General features: G+C 42.0%; 1 protein-coding gene across 1 annotated transcript in view; it reads left to right on the forward strand.

The window, feature by feature from the left end:
* The first annotated feature begins 333 nt into the window (after positions 1-333).
* Positions 334-18,653, forward strand: part of LOC139747338 (bifunctional lysine-specific demethylase and histidyl-hydroxylase NO66-like) — a 70,607-nt gene continuing 52,287 nt past the window's right edge. Inside the window, exon 1 of the mRNA XM_071659528.1 lies at positions 334-626. Within this exon, the coding sequence (XP_071515629.1) occupies positions 516-626 (111 nt within the window). The 5' untranslated portion in view covers positions 334-515. The remainder of the gene's footprint in view (positions 627-18,653) is intronic.

The raw sequence follows: 18,653 nt of genomic DNA on the forward strand, positions 1-18,653 counted from the left end.
TTTATTTCCACACATCTCTCTTACCCTTCCAATACTACTTACTCGATCAAACCACCTCACACCATATATTGTCCTCAAACATCTCATTTCCAGCACATCCACCCTCCTGCGCACAACTCTATCCATAGCCCACGCCTCGCAGCCATACAACATTGTTGGAACCACTATTCCTTCAAACAGCCATTTTTGCTTTCCGAGATAATGTTCTCGACTCCCACACATTCTTCAAGGCTCCCAGGATATATACACTCACATATTCTTTATATGATAATGCATATGATATCTGCTTCACTTGCTTATACCCTATGGAAAATGTGGAATCCCTCAGAAAATGCATGATAAGCATTATCTAGAGTTTTGGATACATGAAGTAGCAGATTAGGTGCTGAAATGTTTGTTTAGGATGCTTTCCTTACAATTTTTTGTACTTTGTAAATTGTTTACAAGATATTCGAGGATGAATATTAATGGATTTATAAACATGACAGCTATTACCTCGGGCGCTTACAGTGGCCATGAGTGAAGACATTGAATTCAGACGAGGCCTTCCCCGTGACTACCTAGACTGTATGGGAATTGTTAACATGGACAAAGATTCTTCGAGCCGAAAGGACTTCATAAAGAAGGTTTGTAGACCTTTTATGCCGTTACTTAGAATGCTTGATCCATTGCTTATGTATGGATGTGAAGCCTTGGTATTTTTGTTAACATTAGGAATGAGAACAGAGTTAGATGATAATTTAGTAAGAATTCAGAAAATATTGGAGTAAAATTATTTTAGAAATGTTTATGATAAATTGAGAATTTTTTTTTTTTTTGCTTTGTCGCTGTCTCCCGCGTTTGCGAGGTAGCGCAAGGAAACAGACGAAAGAAATGGCCCAACCCACCCCCATACACATGTATATACATACGTCCACACACGCAAATATACATACCTACACAGCTTTCCATGGTTTACCCCAGATGCCCCACGTGCCTTGATTCAATCCACTGACAGCACGTCAACCCCGGTATACCACATCGCTCCAATTCACTCTATTCCTTGCCCTCCTTTCACCCTCCTGCATGTTCAGGCCCCGATCACACAAAATCTTTTTCACTCCATCTTTCCACCTCCAATTTGGTCTCCCTCTTCTCCTCGTTCCCTCCACCTCCGACACATATATTCTCTTGGTCAATCTTTCCTCACTCATTCTCTCCATGTGCCCGAACCATTTCAAAACACCCTCTTCTGCTCTCTCAACCACGCTCTTTTTATTTCCACACATCTCTCTTACCCTTACATTACTTACTCGATCAAACCACCTCACACCACACATTGTCCTCAAACATCTCATTTCCAGCACATCCATCCTCCTGCGCACAACTCTATCCATAGCCCACGCCTCGCAACCATACAACATTGTTGGAACCACTATTCCTTCAAACATACTCATTTTTGCTTTCCGAGATAATGTTCTCGACTTCCACACATTCTTCAAGGCTCCCAGCATTTTCGCCCCCTCCCCCACCCTATGATCCACTTCCGCTTCCATGGTTCCATCCGCTGCCAGATCCACTCCCAGATATCTAAAACACTTCACTTCCTCCAGTTTTTCTCCATTCAAACTCACCTCCCAATTGACTTGACCCTCAACCCTACTGTACCTAATAACCTTGCTCTTATTCACATTTACTCTTAACTTTCTTCTTTCACACACTTTACCAAACTCAGTCATCAGTGTTTTGGGAGCAGCTGAATGAGTGTGTTAGTGGTTTTGATGCACGAGACCGGGTTATAGTGATGGGTGATTTGAATGCAAAGATGAGTAATTTGGCAGTTGAGGGAATAATTGGTATACATGGGGTGTTCAGTGTTGTAAATGGAAATGGTGAAGAGCTTGTAGATTTATGTGCTGAAAAAGGACTGATGATTGGGAATACCTGGTTTAAAAAGCGAGATATACACAAGTATACTTATGTAAGTAGGAGAGATGGCCAGAGAGCTTTATTGGATTACGTGTTAATTGACAGGCGCGCGAAAGAGAGACTTTTGGATGTTAATGTGCTGAGAGGTGCAACTGGAGGGATGTCTGATCATTATCTTGTGGAGGCTAAGGTGAAGATTTGTATGGGTTTTCAGAAAAGAAGAGTGAATGTTGGGGTGAAGAGGGTGGTAAGAGTAAGTGAGCTTGGGAAGGAGACTTGTGTGAGGAAGTACCAGGAGAGACTGAGTACAGAATGGAAAAAGGTGAGAACAGTGGAAGTAAGGGGAGTGGGGGAGGAATGGGATGTATTTAGGGAATCAGTGATGGATTGCGCAAAAGATGCTTGTGGCATGAGAAGAGTGTGAGGTGGGTTGATTAGAAAGGGTAGTGAGTGGTGGGATGAAGAAGTAAGAGTATTAGTGAAAGAGAAGAGAGAGGCATTTGGACGATTTTTGCAGGGAAAAAATGAAATTGAGTTTGAGATGTATAAAAGAAAGAGACAGGAGGTCAAGAGAAAGGTGCAAGAGGTGAAAAAAAGGGCAAATGAGAGTTGGGGTGAGAGAGTATCATTAAATTTTAGGGAGAATAAAAAGATGTTCTGGAAGGAGGTAAATAAAGTGCGTAAGACAAGGGAGCAAATGGGAACTTCAGTGAAGGGCGCAAATGGGGAGGTGATAACAAGTAGTGGTGATGTGAGAAGGAGATGGAGTGAGTATTTTGAAGGTTTGTTGAATGTGTTTGATGATAGAGTGGCAGATATAGGGTGTTTTGGTCGAGGTGGTGTGCAAAGTGAGAGGGTTAAGGAAAATGATTTGGTAAACAGAGAAGAGGTAGTAAAAGCTTTGCGGAAGATGAAAGCCGGTAAGGCAGCAGGTTTGGATGGTATTGCTGTGGAATTTATTAAAAAAGGGGGTGACTGTATTGTTGACTGGTTGGTAAGGTTATTTAATGTATGTATGACTCATGGTGAGGTGCCTGAGGATTGGCGGAATGCGTGCATAGTGCCATTGTACAAAGGCAAAGGGGATAAGAGTGAGTGCTCAAATTACAGAGGTATAAGTTTGTTGAGTATTCCTGGTAAATTATATGGGAGGATATTGATTGAGAGGGTGAAGGCATGTACAGAGCATCAGATTGGGGAAGAGCAGTGTGGTTTCAGAAGTGGTAGAGGATGTGTGGATCAGGTGTTTGCTTTGAAGAATGTATGTGAGAAATACTTAGAAAAGGAAATGGATTTGTATGTAGCATTTATGGATCTGGAGAAGGCATATGATAGAGTTGATAGAGATGCTCTGTGGAAGGTATTAAGAATATATGGTGTGGGAGGCAAATTGTTAGAAGCAGTGAAAAGTTTTTATCGAGGATGTAAGGCATGTGTACGTGTAGGAAGAGAGGAAAGTGATTGGTTCTCAGTGAATGTAGGTTTGCAGCAGGGGTGTGTGATGTCTCCATGGTTGTTTAATTTGTTTATGGATGGGGTTGTTAGGGAGGTGAATGCAAGAGTTTTGGAAAGAGGGGCAAGTATGAAGTCTGTTGGGGATGAGAGAGCTTGGGAAGTGAGTCAGTTGTTGTTCGCTGATGATGCAGCACTGGTGGTTGATTCATGTGAGAAACTGCAGAAAAATTGAGAGTAAAGAGAATTTTTTCTGTGGTATGAAGAAGTCACCTTTGGTGAACACCCTTTCTGATGGCAGAGCAATTTGGAATATGTCAGATGACATGGTGAAAAACTGTGAACACTGAAGTTGAGGATGTGATGGTAAAATCATGACTAAGAAAGAGACAGACCTTTGATCAGGAAACATGTGGATGAGAAGAAGTATTTCAAGTAAAAGTGTGAAGGGAATGATTCATTATCATGTCCACTGGGGACATATTGTGGAAGGGTGAAGTAATTTCCTCCAAATGTCTTGATATCATGGGTTAATAAGGTTTTATAATAAATATATGCTATTTCCTGCTTTAGCAAGATAATGGTTTACTAAATATATTCAACAGACTTATACCATTGTAATTTGCCTTTATATTATATACATGCATTACACCAGTCTACAGGCACCTCGCATTGGTTCATACAAACACTTAATATCTTGACTAACCAATCTGTAATTTTGACATCCTTTTTCTTAAGAAACTCAATTGCAATCGCATGCACTTCTGGAATTTTGCCATATTTGATCTTATGTAAGGCTTTCTGTACCTCTTTTAACCAAAACCATTAGGAAAGACTCTCACTCTGCGTACTACCTTGTCCAGAACATGACACTTTGCTGCCCTGTCATCTAACTCTTGCATATGAATTACCTTCTCTAATACCCAATCTCTTGATTCAAAACTGCTACCACACTTACTTTGTTGTTCCAAGAGCACTTGGCTCTATTCCTCCTTTTCATAGCCCAATGCACAAGCAGTAATAATCACCCATCTCTTGCAACTTACTTTCAGTTTTACCCACATCAATGTGGAGCTCACTTACCTCTTGCCCTCCCACCAACCCCTGACTTTACCCTTAAGACCTTCCCAAACCTTTCTTTTCCTTTATCCTTGAGCTTTGTTTTACCCTGAGCTGGCCAGGTCCCTTTCTTCAAACATGCTACTTATCTCCTGTCTTCTCGTCTTAGTTACATCCACACACAATTAGACACACCTTCGAGGAAGGTGAGCACTCCTTGCTTGGCTTCTTCAGTTCCAGAACAAATGAGAACGTCAGTGAAGGGGCAAATGGGGAACTGTTTACAGGTAGGGATGAGGTTAGAAGATGGAGTGAGTTTTTTGAACAATTGTTGAATGTGTCTGATGATAGGTTGGCAGGTACAGGGAATTTTGGCATGGGGAAATATGTATGATGGTTTGGTAATGAGAGAAAAGGGGGTGAAAGCTTTGGGCAATATGAATTGTGGCAAGGCAACAGGAATGGATGATATTGCAGTTCAGTTTCATAAAAAGTTGGGTGACTGTGTTGTTGATTGATGAGAGGATCTTCATTGTATGTATGAATTGTGCCGAGGAGCCTGATGATTGGTGGAATGCATGTATAAAGCCATTATATAAACATAAGGGGGACAAAGGTGTGTGTTTTTGAACTACAGGGGTATAAGTTTGTTAGATATATCTGGGAAGTTGTATGAAGGAGTGGTGATTGAGAGGGTGAGGGCATGTACAAAGCATCAGATTGGGGAGGAACACCGTGGTTTCAGGAGTGGCCAAAGTTATATGGTTTAAGTGTTTACTTTGAAGAATATATGTGAGAAATACCTAGAGAAAAAGAAGGACTTATATGTGGCAGTTATGGATCTAGAGAAATCATATGATAGGGTTGATAGAAATGCCCTGTGGAAGGTCTCACTAATATATGATGTGGGAAGAAAGCTACAGGAAGCAGTGAGAAGTTTTTACCAAGAGTGTAATGCATGTGTATGAATAAGATGATACAGTAATTCCTAATTACTTTCTCAAAGCAGGTGGCATGGGTTTATCAGTGTTAGTATGATCCTGCAACATGGCCAGGGAAAGATCTGTGGTTGAGAAGCTAGCATGATACACCACTGCATTATGATAACTGATTAAATGAATTATTCAGTACCATAGAGTGACAAGTGATGATCAAGTCTAATTTTGAATATATTAAGGGTGTTGCTTTGAACATTTTCTCGAATCTTATTCCATGTATCAAAAATGTCATTGGTAAGATGAGAGCAAGTGATTCTTGGTAAAGGTAGGTAGGGGTGTGTGATGTCACTATGGTTGTTTAATTTGTTTTATGGAGTGGGTGGTGAGGAATGTAAATGCAAGGGTCTTAGGGAGAGGGGCACGTATGCAGTTTGTTTGAAGTATGGGTACCGGGGAAGGGAGTCAGTTGCTGATTGCTGATGACACAGCACTGGTGGCGAAGTTGAGTTTGAAACTGCAGAAACTGATGATAAGTGTGTGTGAAAGGAGGAAATTGAGAGTAAATGTGAATAAAAGCAAGGTTATTAAGTTTATCAGGGCAGACAAACAGGTTGGTTAGGATGTGAGTTTGAATGGAGAAAAGTTGAAAGTGAAATATGATAGATTCCTGAGAATGGGCATGGCAGCAAATGTAACCATGGAAGCAGAAGTGAGTCTTAGGGTGGGTGAAGGGGGCAAAAATTTTAGGTGCATTGAGAAATATGTACAAAGAGAGGTTGTTTCCTGAAGTGCAGAAATGGATTTATTTGAAGGTGAAGTAGTCCCAATGATGTATGGATGTGAGGCATGGGCTATAGATATGTATATGTGGAGGAGGGTGGATGAGTTGGAAACGAAATGTATGAGGACAAGATGTGATGTAAGGTGATTTGATTAAGTCATGAGAAAGTAAGGGAGATTTGTAGTAATAAGACAGAACTGAAGTGCACTGAAATGGTTTGGACATATGGAAAGAATGAGTGAGGAGGGGTTGACAGAGAGCATATATGTGTTAGAAATGGGGAGGACAAGGAGAAGGGGGAGACCAATTTGTAGCTGGAAGGATGAAGTGAAAAAGATTTTGAGTGACTGGGGCCTGAACGTGCAGCATGGTGAAACATGCATGGGAAAGTGAATTGGAGTGATGTGGTGTACAGGGAGTGATAATTTGTCAATGGATTGAACCACAGCATTTGAAGCAGCCAGGGAAAGCCATGGAAGGATTCTTTGAGGCTTGGTTGTGGTAAGTGGTTGTGGTTTCAGTGCATTGCACATGATTGCTAGAGAATGGATGAGTGAATGCAGCTTTTCTTCATGTGTTCCTTGTACTCCCTTGCTAACACAGGAAATGGTGGACAGATGTGAAAGAGAGGAGAATAAAATTAGGTGGTACTTACTAGGAAGGAGTGCTAATGATTAGATGTTTTTGAGAAAGTGGAAAGAGGAAAGCTATTGGAAGTCGTGAGCTCTTACCAAGAGTGTAAGGGGTGTTTATCAGTACAAAGAGAGGAGAGTGAGGGGTTCTAGTTGAAGGTTGGTCTGTGGCAGGGAGAGTGTGATGTCACCATGGCTGTATAATTTCTTTATGGATGGAATGGTTAGGGAGGTAAATGCAAGGGTCTTGGAGAAAGGAATGAGTATGCAGTCTTGGGTTGGGCAGCTTGGGGAGTGAGTTAGTTGTTGCTTGCTGATGACAGTGCTGGTGGCAGATTCGCATGAGAAACTGTAAGCTTGGTGTCTGAGTTTGGGAGAGCATGTGAATGGAGAAAGTTGAGGGTAAACATGAATAGAATAAAGGTTGTTCCATTTTGCAAGGCAGAGGGACAGATTAGTTGGGAGTGTTAGCTTTAAATGAGAAAATATGGAGGAAGTGAAGTGTTTTAGATACCTGTGAATGGACATGGTAGCAAGTATAACCATGAAAATGGAAGTGGATCAAGGTGGGTGAGGGGGTGAAGGATTTTGGGGCATTGAGGAGTATGTGAAATAAGAGGTCATTATCTGGGAGGGTGAAACTGAGTATGTTTTAAGATTGCAGAGGGTGGATGTGTTGGAAATAAGAGTTTGAGGACAGTGCGATGTGAGTTGGCTTGATTAAGAAAAAGGTAGGAGAGAGGTGTGATAATAAGAACAGTCTAGTTGAGAGAGCTGAGGAGTTTGTGTTGAAATGGTTTGGACATTTGGAGAGAATGAGTAAAGAGAGGTTGACTATGAGGGTATGTGTCAGAAGTGGAAGAGCATTGGATCCCACATGGGATCTCATGGTCCGAGATGGAAAGCTTTTGTCACCTTGTTGTACATGACTGCCATGTGGCAGGCCTTAGTTCAAACCCTTGAGCACCTAGAGGTATAAAGTTATCATCTGTTCCATTTATTTCAATACATGGTTAGACTTATCAACTGTACCGTGGTGCTTAGGGATTGATTTGATGATGCACCTTCACCTGGAGCCATTCAGCTACCTATTCACTCACATACTTTATTCTCTGGAAACAAACTTGTATCTACTTCTAAAACCCTTTCACCCACAGATCCGCATTCTCTGCTTGTAGAAGGCAGCCAAAGGGGATGGGAGCAGGGGACTGGAAACCCTCCCCTTCATGTATTTTAATTTTGAAGAGGAAACAAGAGTCAAACAGGGAGTGCTGATCCTCTTCGAAGTCTCAGGCAGGGGTGTCTTAATGTGTGTCTATGTAACCAAGATGAGAAGAGAGGAGAGATAGGTAGTATGTTTGAGGAAAGAAACCTGTATGTTCTGGCTTAGAGTGAAAGGAAACTCAAGGGTAAAGGGGAAGAGTGGTTTGGGAATGTCTTGGGAGTAAAGTCAGGGGTTGGTGTCAAGAGTTAAGGAAGGAGTAGCACTACTCCTGAAACAGGAGTAGTGGGAGTATGTGATAGATTGTAAGACAGTAAATTCTAGATTGATGTTGACAAAAAAGAAAGTGGATGGTGATAGATGGATGATTGTGGACGCTTATAAACTTGGTCATGAGAAGAAAGATCATGAGAGACAGGTGTTTTGGGAGCAGTTGAGCGAGTGTGTCAGCATTTTTGTTGCACAAGACTGGGTATTAGTGATGGGTGATTTGAATGAGAAGGTAAGTAATGTGGCATTTGAGAGTATAATTGGTGCATATGGGGTATTAATTGTTATGAATGGCAATGATGAAGAGCTTATAGAGTTGTGCTGAAAAATGACTGGCGATTGGGAAAACCTGGTTTTAAAAGAGAAGTATACACAAGTAGATGTATGTGAGTAGGAGAGATGGTCATTGGGCATTATTAGATTACATATGAATTAATAGGTTTGTAAAAGAGAGACTTTTGGATTTATATATGCTGAGAGGGGCGGTTAGTAGGATGTCTGATCACTGTCTTGTGGAGGCGAGGGTGAATATTTGTAGAGGTTTTTTAAAAAGAAGAAACGATGTTGAGAGGAAGAGATTGATGAGAGTAAGTGAGCTGGAAAGAAGACTTGTGTGAAAAATACCAGGAGAGATTGAATGTAGAATGCCATAAGGTGAGAGTAAATGAAGTGAGGAGAATGGATGAGGAATGGGAAGTATTTAGAGAAGCAGTGATGGCATGTGCAAGAGATGCATGTGGCATGGAAAAGTTGGGAGGTAGGCAGATTAAAAAAGTGTAGTGAATGGTAGTATGAGGAAGGAAAGTTCTTAGTAAAAGTGAAAAGAGAGGCATTTGGGAAGTACTTACAGAGAAAGGGTGCAAATGATTGGGAGATGTGTAAGAGAAAGCAGCAAGAGGTCAAGAGGAAGTACAGGGATTGAAAAAGAGGGCAAATGAAAGTTGGGGTAAGAGAGTATAATTAAACTTTAGGGAAAATAAAGACATTCTGGAAGGAGGTAAATAATGTGTCAAAGACAAGATAACAAATGGAACATTAGTGAAGGGAGCAAATGGGGAAGTGATAACAAGTAGTTATGGTGTATTTTGAAGGACTGTTAAATGTGTTTGATGATAGAGTGGCAGATGTAGGGTGTTTAGGTCAGTACAGTATATGAAGTGAGTTGTTTGATGATAGAGTGGCAGATGTAGGGTGTTTAGGTCAGTAAGGTATGTGAAGTGAGTGAGTGAGTCAGTGAGAGTGGTTTGGTGGAAAGAGAAGAGGTGGTGAAAACCATTCGGAAGATGAAACCTGGCAAAGTGGCAGGAATGAATGGTATTGCAGTTGAATTTATTGTGAAAGTGGGTGACTGTCTTGATTGGTTGGTATGGTTATTCATTGTATGTATGGATCATGGTGAAGTGCCTGAGGATTGGCATGATACATATTGAGTGCCATTCTATAAAAGCAAAGGAGATGAAAGTGAATGTTCACACTACAGAAGCATAAATTTCTTGAGTATACATGGAAAATTATATGGGAGGATATTAATTGCAAGGGTGAAGGCATGTACAGAGCATCAGATGAGGAGAAGCACTGTGGTTTCAGAAGTGGTAGAGGATGTATGGATCAAGTGTTTGCTTTGAATAATGTGTGTGAGAAATACTTAGAAAAACAGATGAATTTGTATGAGGCACTTATGGATTTGGAGAAGGCATATGATAGAGTTGATAAGAGATGCTTTGTGGAAGGTTTTAAGAGTATATGGTGTGGGAGGTAAGTTGCTAGAAGCTGTGAAAAGTTTTTACTAAGGATGTAAGGCATATGTACAAGTAGGAAGAGAGGAGAGTGATTGGTTCCTGGTGAAGGTCAGTCTGTGGCAGGGATATGTGATGTCATCATGGTTGTTTAAATTGTTTATGGTTGGGTTGCTGAGGGAGGTAAATGCAAGAGTTTTGGAGAGAAGGGTGAGTATGCAGTCTCTTGGGGATGAGAGAGCCTGGGAAGTGAATCAGTTGTTTGTTGATGTTACAACATTGGTAGCTGATTCAAGTGAGAAACTTTAGAAGTTGGTGACTGCATTTGAAAGAGTGTTTGAAAGGAGAAAATTAGGAGTGAATATGAATAAAAGCAAGGTTATTAGGTTCAGCAGGGATGAGGGATAAGTTAGTTGGAATGTGAGTTTGAATGGAGAAAAACTGGAGGAAGTGAAGTGTTTTAGATGTCGGGAGCAGATTTAGCAGCAAATGGGGCCATGAAAGTGGAAGTGTCATAAGGTGGGGAGAGGGCAAAGATTCTGGGAGCAGTGAAAAATGTGTGGAAAGAGAGCACATTATCTCGGAGATCAAAAATGGGTATGTTTGAAGGAATAGTAGTTCCAACAATATTATATGGTTGCAAGGCTTGGACTGTAAATAGGGTTGTGCAGGAGGGTGGATATAAGGGAAATGAGATGTTTGAGGACAGTATGTGGTGTGAGGTGGTTTGCTCATGTAAGTAATGAAAGGGTAAGAGAAATGTATGGTAATACATCTCTTCGTTGTATATCAGCTAACTTAGAAAAGCAGATGGATTTATATGTAGCATTTATGGATGTGGAGAAGGCATCTGATAGAGTTGATAGAGATGCTCCATGGAAGGTATTAAGAGTATATGGTGTGGGAGGTAAGTTGCTAGAAGGTGTGAAAAGCTTTTACCAAGGATGTAAGGCATGTGTGTGAGTGGGGAGAGAGGAAAGTGTTTGGTTCCCAGTGAATGTCCCCATGGTTGTTTAACTTGTTTATGGATGGGGTTCTTAGGGAGGTGAATGCAAGAGTATTGGAGAGAGGGGCAAATATGCAGTCTGTTGGGGATGAGAGGGCTTGGGTAGTGAGTCAGTTGTTGTTCACTAATGACACAGCGCTTATTGCTGATTCAGGTGAGAAACTGCAGAAGCTAGTGACTGAGTTTGGTAAAGTGTGTGAAAAAAGAAAGCTGAGAGTAACTGTGAATAAGAGCAAGGTTATGGTTATGAGATACAGTAGGGTTGAGGGACAAGTAAATTGGGAGGTAAGTTTGAATGGAGAAAAACTGGAGGAAATAAAGTGTTTTAGATATCTGGGAGTGGATTTGGCAGTGGATGGAACCATGGAAGTGGAAGTGAGTCACAGGGTGGTGGAGGGGTGAAGGTTCTGGAAGCGTTGAAGAATGTGTGGAAGGCGAGAACGTTATCCTGGAAAGCAAAAATGGGTATGTTTGAAGGAATAGTGGTTCCAACAATGTTATATGGTTGTGAGGCATGGGCGATAGATAGGGTTGTGCGGAGGAGGGTGGATGTGTTAGAAATGAGATGTTTAAGGACGATATGTGATGTGAGGTGGTTTGATTGAGTAAGTAATGAAAGGGTAAGAGAGATGTGTGGTAATAAAAAGAGTGTGGTTGAGAGAGCAGAAGAGGGTGTATTGAAATGGTTTGGTTACACAGAAAGAATGCGTGAGGAAAGATTGATAAAGAGGATGTATGTGTCAGAGGTGGAGGGAATGATGAGAAGTGAGGGACCAAATTGGAGGTGGAAGGATGGAGTGAAAAAGATTTTGAGCGATCGGGGCCTGAACATGCCGGTGGGAGAAAGGAGTGCAAGGAATAGAGTGAATTGGAATGATGTGGTATAACGGGGTCGACATGCCGTCAGTGGATTGAACCGGGGCATGTGAAGCATCTGGGGTAAACCATGGAAAGTTCTGTGGGGCCTGGATGTGGAAAGGGAGCTGTGGTTTCGGTGCATTACATATGACAGGTAGAGTCTGAATGTGGAAAAATGTGGCCTTAGTTGTCTTTTCCTAGCGCTACCTCGCATGCACGTGGGAGTAGGAGGGTGTCATTTCATGCATGGTGGGATGGTGGCGGGAATGGATAAAGGCAGCATATATGAATATGTGTGTATATATGTATATGCCTGTGTATGTATATGTATGTATACATTGATATGTATAGGTATATATATGTGCGTGTGTGGGCCGTATATGTATATAAATATGTATGTGGGTGGGTAGGGCCATTCTCTCGTCTGCCTCCTTGCGCTCCCTTGCTAATGTGGGAGACAGCAGCAAAGTGTAATAAATAAATATATATATTTTATTTTATTCTTATACTTTGTCGCTGTCTCCTGCGTTAGCGAGGTAGAGCAAGGAAAAAGACGAAAGAATGCCCAACCCACCCACATACACATGTATATACATACATGTCTACATATGCACATATACATTCCTATATATTTCAACGTATACATATATATACATATGCAGATATACACATGTACACAATTCATAATTGCTGCCTTTATTCATTCCTGTCGCCACCCTGCCATGCATGAAATGACACCCCCCCTCCCCCTACATGTGCATGAGGTAGCGCTAGGAAAAGACAACAAAAGCCACATTCATTCAAACTCGGTCTGTAGCTCTCACGTATAATGCACCGAAACCACAGCTCCATTTCCACATCCAGGCCCCACTTCCTCCAGTTTTTCCCCATTCAAACTTACCTCCCAACTGATTTGTCCCTAAGCCATACTGTACCTTGCTCTTATTCACATTTACTCTCAGCTTTCTTCTTTCACACACTTACCAAAGTCAATCATCAACTTCTGCAGTTTCTCACCCAAATCAGCCACCAGTGCTGTATCATCAGCGAACAACAACTGACTCACTTCCCAAGCCCTCTCATCCACAACAGACTGCATACTTGCCCCTCTTTCCAAAACTCTTGCATTCACTTCCCTAACAACCCCATCCATAAACAAATTAAACAACCATGGAGACATTACGCACCCCTGCCGCAAACTGACATTCACTGAGAACCAATCACTTTCCTCTCTTCCTACTCGTACACATACCTTACATCCTCGATAAAAACTTTTCACTGCTTCTAGCTACTTGCCTCCCACACCATATACTCAATACCTTCCACAGAGCATCTCTATCAACTCTATCATGTCTTCTCCAGGCCTATAAATGCTACTTACAGATCCATTTGTTTTTCTAAGTATTTCTCTCATACATTCTTCAAAGCAAACACCTAATCCACACATCCTCTACCACTTCTGAAGCCACACTGCTCTTCCCCAATCTGATGCTCTGTACATACATTGACCCTCTCGATAAATACCCTCCCGTATAGTTTCCCAGTAATACTCGAGACTTATACCTCTGTAATTTGAACACTCACTTTTATCCCCTTTGCCTTTGTACTGTGGCACCATGCATACATTCTTCCAGTTCTCAGGCACTTCACCATTAGCCATACATACATTGAATATCCTCACCAACCAGTCAACAACACAGTCACCCCCTCTTTTAACTTGCGGGAGGGTGAAAGGCATGCAAAGAATAGAGTGAATTGGAACATTGTGGTATACCGTGGTTGACGTGCTATCAATGGATTGAACCAGGGCATGTGAAGCATCTGGGGTAAACCATGGAGTGTTTTGTTAGGCTTGGATATGGAAAGGGAACTGTAGTTTTGGTGCATTACAGATGACAGCTAGAGATTGAGTGTGACCGAATGTGGCTTTTATTGTCTTTTCCTAGCACTACCTTGCACTTACGCGGGAGTAGGGGGGTGTCATTTCATGTTTGGTGGGGTGGTGATGGTAATGGATGAAGGCAGCATATATAAATATGTACATGTGTATATATGTCTGTGTATGTACATTTATTTATTGATTATACTTTGTTGCTGTCTCCCACGTTACTAAGGTAACGCAAGGAAGTAGACAAAAGAATGGCCCAACCCACCCACATACACATGTATATACATACACATCCACACATGCACATGTACATACATATACATCTCAACATATATTTATTTTTTTCTATCATTCATTTTGCTTTATCACTGTCTCCCGCATTAGCGAGGTAGCGCAAGGAAACAGACGAAAGAATGGCCCAACCCACCCACATTCACATGTATATACATACACGTCCACACACGCAAATATACATACCTATACATCTCAACGTATACATATATGTACACACCCAGACATATACATATATATACATGTACATAATTCATATTGTCTGCCTTTATTCATTTCCATCGCCACCTCACCACACATGAAGTAACAACCCCCTCCCCCCTCATGTGTGCGAGGTAGCGCTAGGAAAAGAGAACAAAGCCCACACTCGTTCACACTCAGTCTCTAGCTGTCATGTAATAATGCACCGAAACCACAGCTCCTTTTCCACATCCAGGCCCCACAGAACTTTCCATGGTTTACCCCAGACGCTTCACATGCCCTGGTTCAAGCTATTGACAGCACGTCGTCCCCGGTATACCACATCGTTCCAATTCACTCTATTCCTTGCATGCCTTTCACCCTCCTGCATATTCAGGCCTTGATCACTCAAAATCTTTTTCACTCCATCTTTCCACCTACAATTTCGTCTCCCACTTCTCGTTCCCTCCACCTCTGACACATATATCCTCTTGGTCAATCTTTCTTCACTCATTCTCTCCATGTGACCAAACCATTTCAAAGCACCCTCTTCTACTTTCTCAAGCACACTCTTTTTATTGCCACACATCTCTCTTACCCTATTATTACTTACTCGATCGAACCACTTCACATCACATATTGTCCTCAAACCACATTTCCAGCACATTCACCCTCCTGCGCACAACTCTATCCATAGCCCACGCCGCGCAACCATATAACATTGTTGGAACCACTATTCCTTCAAACATAGCCATTTTTGCTTTCCAAGATAATGTTCTCGACTTCCACACATTCTTCAATGCTCCCAGAATTTTCGCCCCCTCCCCCACCCTATGATTCACTTCCACTTCCATGGTTCCATCTCCTGCCAAATTCACTCCCAGATATCGAAAACACTTCACTTCCTCCAGTTTTTCTCCATTCAAACTTACCTCCCAATTGACTTGACCCTCAACCATACTGTACCTAATAACCTTGCTCTTATTCACATTTACTCTCAACTTTCTTCTTTCACACACTTTACCAAACTATATATATATATATATATATATATATATATATATATATATATATATATATATATTATTATTTTTTTTTTTTATTATACTTTGTCGCTGTCTCCCGCGTTTGCGAGGTAGCGCAAGGAAACAGACTAAAGAAATGGCCCAAACCCCCCCCCCCCCCCATACACATGTATATACATACGTCCACACACGCAAATATACATACCTACACAGCTTTCCATGGTTTACCCCAGACGCTTCACATGCCTTGCTTCAATCCACTGACAGCACGTCAACCCCGGTATACCACATCGCTCCAATTCACTCTATTCCTTGCCCTCCTTTCACCCTCCTGCATGTTCAGGCCCCGATCACACAAAATCTTTTTCACTCCATCTTTCCACCTCCAATTTGGTCTCCCTCTTCTCCTTGTTCCCTCCACCTCCGACACATATATCCTCTTGGTCAATCTTTCCTCACTCATCCTCTCCATGTGCCCAAACCACTTCAAAACACCCTCTTCTGCTCTCTCAACCACGCTCTTTTTATTTCCACACATCTCTCTTACCCTTACGTTACTCACTCGATCAAACCACCTCACACCACACATTGTCCTCAAACATCTCATTTCCAGCACATCCATCCTCCTGCGCACAACTCTATCCATAGCCCACGCCTCGCAACCATACAACATTGTTGGAACCACTATTCCTTCAAACACACCCATTTTTGTTTTCTGAGATAATGTTCTCGACTTCCACACATTCTTCAAGGCCCCCAGAATTTTCGCCCCCTCCCCCACCCTATGATCCACTTCCGCTTCCATGGTTCCATCTGCTGCCAGATCCACTCCCAGATATCTAAAACACTTCACTTGCTCCAGTTTTTCTCCATTCAAACTCACCTCCCAATTGACTTGACCCTCAACCCTACTGTACCTAATAACCTTGCTCTTATTCACATTTACTCTTAACTTTCTTCTTCCACACACTTTTCCAAACTCAGTCACCAGCTTCTGCAGTTTCTCACATGAATCAGCCACCAGCGCTGTATCATCAGCGAACAACAACTGACTCACTTCCTAAGCTCTCTCATCCCCAACAGACTTCATACTTGCCCCTCTTTCCAAAACTCTTGCATTTACCTCCCTAACAACCCCATCCATAAACAAATTAAACAACCATGGAGCCATCACACACCCCTGCCGCAAACCTACATTCACTGAGAACCAATCACTTTCCTCTCTTCCTACACGTACACATGCCTTACATCCTCGATAAAAACTTTTCACTGCTTCTAACAACTTTCCTCCCACACCATATATTCTTAATACCTTCCACAGAGCATCTCTATCAACTCTATCATATGCATTCTCCAGATCCATAAATGCTACATACAAATCCATTTGCTTTTCTATGTATTTCTCACATACATTCTTCAAAGCAAACACCTGATCCACACATCCTCTACCACTTCTGAAACCACACTGCTCTTCCCCAATCTGATGCTCTGTACATGCCTTCACCCTCTCAATCAGTACCCTCCCATATGATTTACCAGGAATACTCAACAAACTTATACCTCTGTAATTTGAGCACTCACTCTTATCCCCTTTGCCTTTGTACAATGGCACTATGCACGCATTCCGCCAATCCTCAGGCACCTCACCATGAGTCATACATACATTAAATAACCTTACCAACCAGTCAACAATACAGTCACCCCCTTTTTTAATAAATTCCACTGCAATACCATCCAAACCTGCTGCCTTGCCGGCTTTCATCTTCCGCAAAGCTTTCACTACCTCTTCTATGTTTACCAAATCATTTTCCCTAACCCTCTCACTTTGCACACCACCTCGACCAAAACACCCTATATCTGCCACTCTATCATCAAACAAATTCAACAAACCTTCAAAATACTCACTCCATCTCCTTCTCACATCACCACTACTTGTTATCACCTCCCCATTTGCGCCCTTCACTGAAGTTCCCATTTGCTCCCTTGTCTTACGCACTTTATTTACCTCCTTCCAGAACATCTTTTTATTCTCCCTAAAATTTAATGATACTCTCTCACCCCAACTCTCATTTGCCCTTTTTTTCACCTCTTGCACCTTTCTCTTGACCTCCTGTCTCTTTCTTTTATACATCTCCCACTCAATTGCATCTTTTCCCTGCAAAAATCGTCCAAATGCCTCTCTCTTCTCTTTCACTAATACTCTTACTTCTTCATCCCACCACTCACTACCCTTTCTAATCAACCCACCTCCCACTCTTCTCATGCCACAAGCATCTTTTGCACAATCCATCACTGATTCCCTAAATACATCCCATTCCTCCCCCACTCCCCTTACTTCCATTGTTCTCACCTTTTTCCATTCTGTACTCAGTCTCTCCTGGTACTTCCTCACACAGGTCTCCTTCTCAAGCTCACTTACTCTCACCACCCTCTTCACCCCAACATTCACTCTTCTTTTCTGAAAACCCATACAAATCTTCACCTTAGCCTCCACAAGATAATGATCAGACATCCCTCCAGTTGCACCTCTCAGCACATTAACATCCAAAAGTCTCTCTTTCGCACGCCTGTCAATTAACATGTAATCCAATAACGCTCTCTGGCCATCTCTCCTACTTACATAAGTATACTTATGTATATCTCGCTTTTTAAACCAGGTATTCCCAATCATCAGTCCTTTTTCAGCACATAAATCTACAAGCTCTTCACCATTTCCATTTACAACACTGAACACCCCATGTATACCAATTATTCCCTCAACTGCCACATTACTCACCTTTGCATTCAAATCACCCATCACTATGACCCGGTCTCGTGCATCAAAACCACTAACACACTCATTCAGCTGCTCCCAAAACACTTGCCTCTCTTGATCTTTCTTCTCATGCCCAGGTGCATATGCACCAATAATCACCCACCTCTCTCCATCAACTTTCAGTTTTACCCATATTAATCGAGAATTTACTTTCTTACACTCTATCACATACTCCCACAACTCCTGTTTCAGGAGTATTGCTACTCCTTCCCTTGCTCTTGTCCTCTCACTAACCCCTGACTTTACTCCCCAGACATTCCCAAACCACTCTTCCCCTTTACCCTTGAGCTTCGTTTCACTCAGAGCCAAAACATCCAGGTTCCTTTCCTCAAACATGCTACCTATCTCTCCTTTTTTCACATCTTGGTTACATCCACACACATTTAGGCACCCCACTCTGAGCCTTCGAGGAGGATGAGCACTCCCCGCGTGACTCCTTCTTCTGTTTCCCATTTTAGAAAGTTAATACAAGGAGGGGAGGATTTCTGGCCCCCCGCTCCCGTCCCCTCTAGTCGCTTTCTACGACACGCGAGGAATACGTGGGAAGTATTCTTTCACCCCTATCCCCAGGGATAATATACATATATATATA

This window comes from Panulirus ornatus, chromosome 68, assembly GCF_036320965.1.
Source record: "Panulirus ornatus isolate Po-2019 chromosome 68, ASM3632096v1, whole genome shotgun sequence".
In the NCBI taxonomy this organism is placed as follows: domain Eukaryota; kingdom Metazoa; phylum Arthropoda; class Malacostraca; order Decapoda; family Palinuridae; genus Panulirus; species Panulirus ornatus.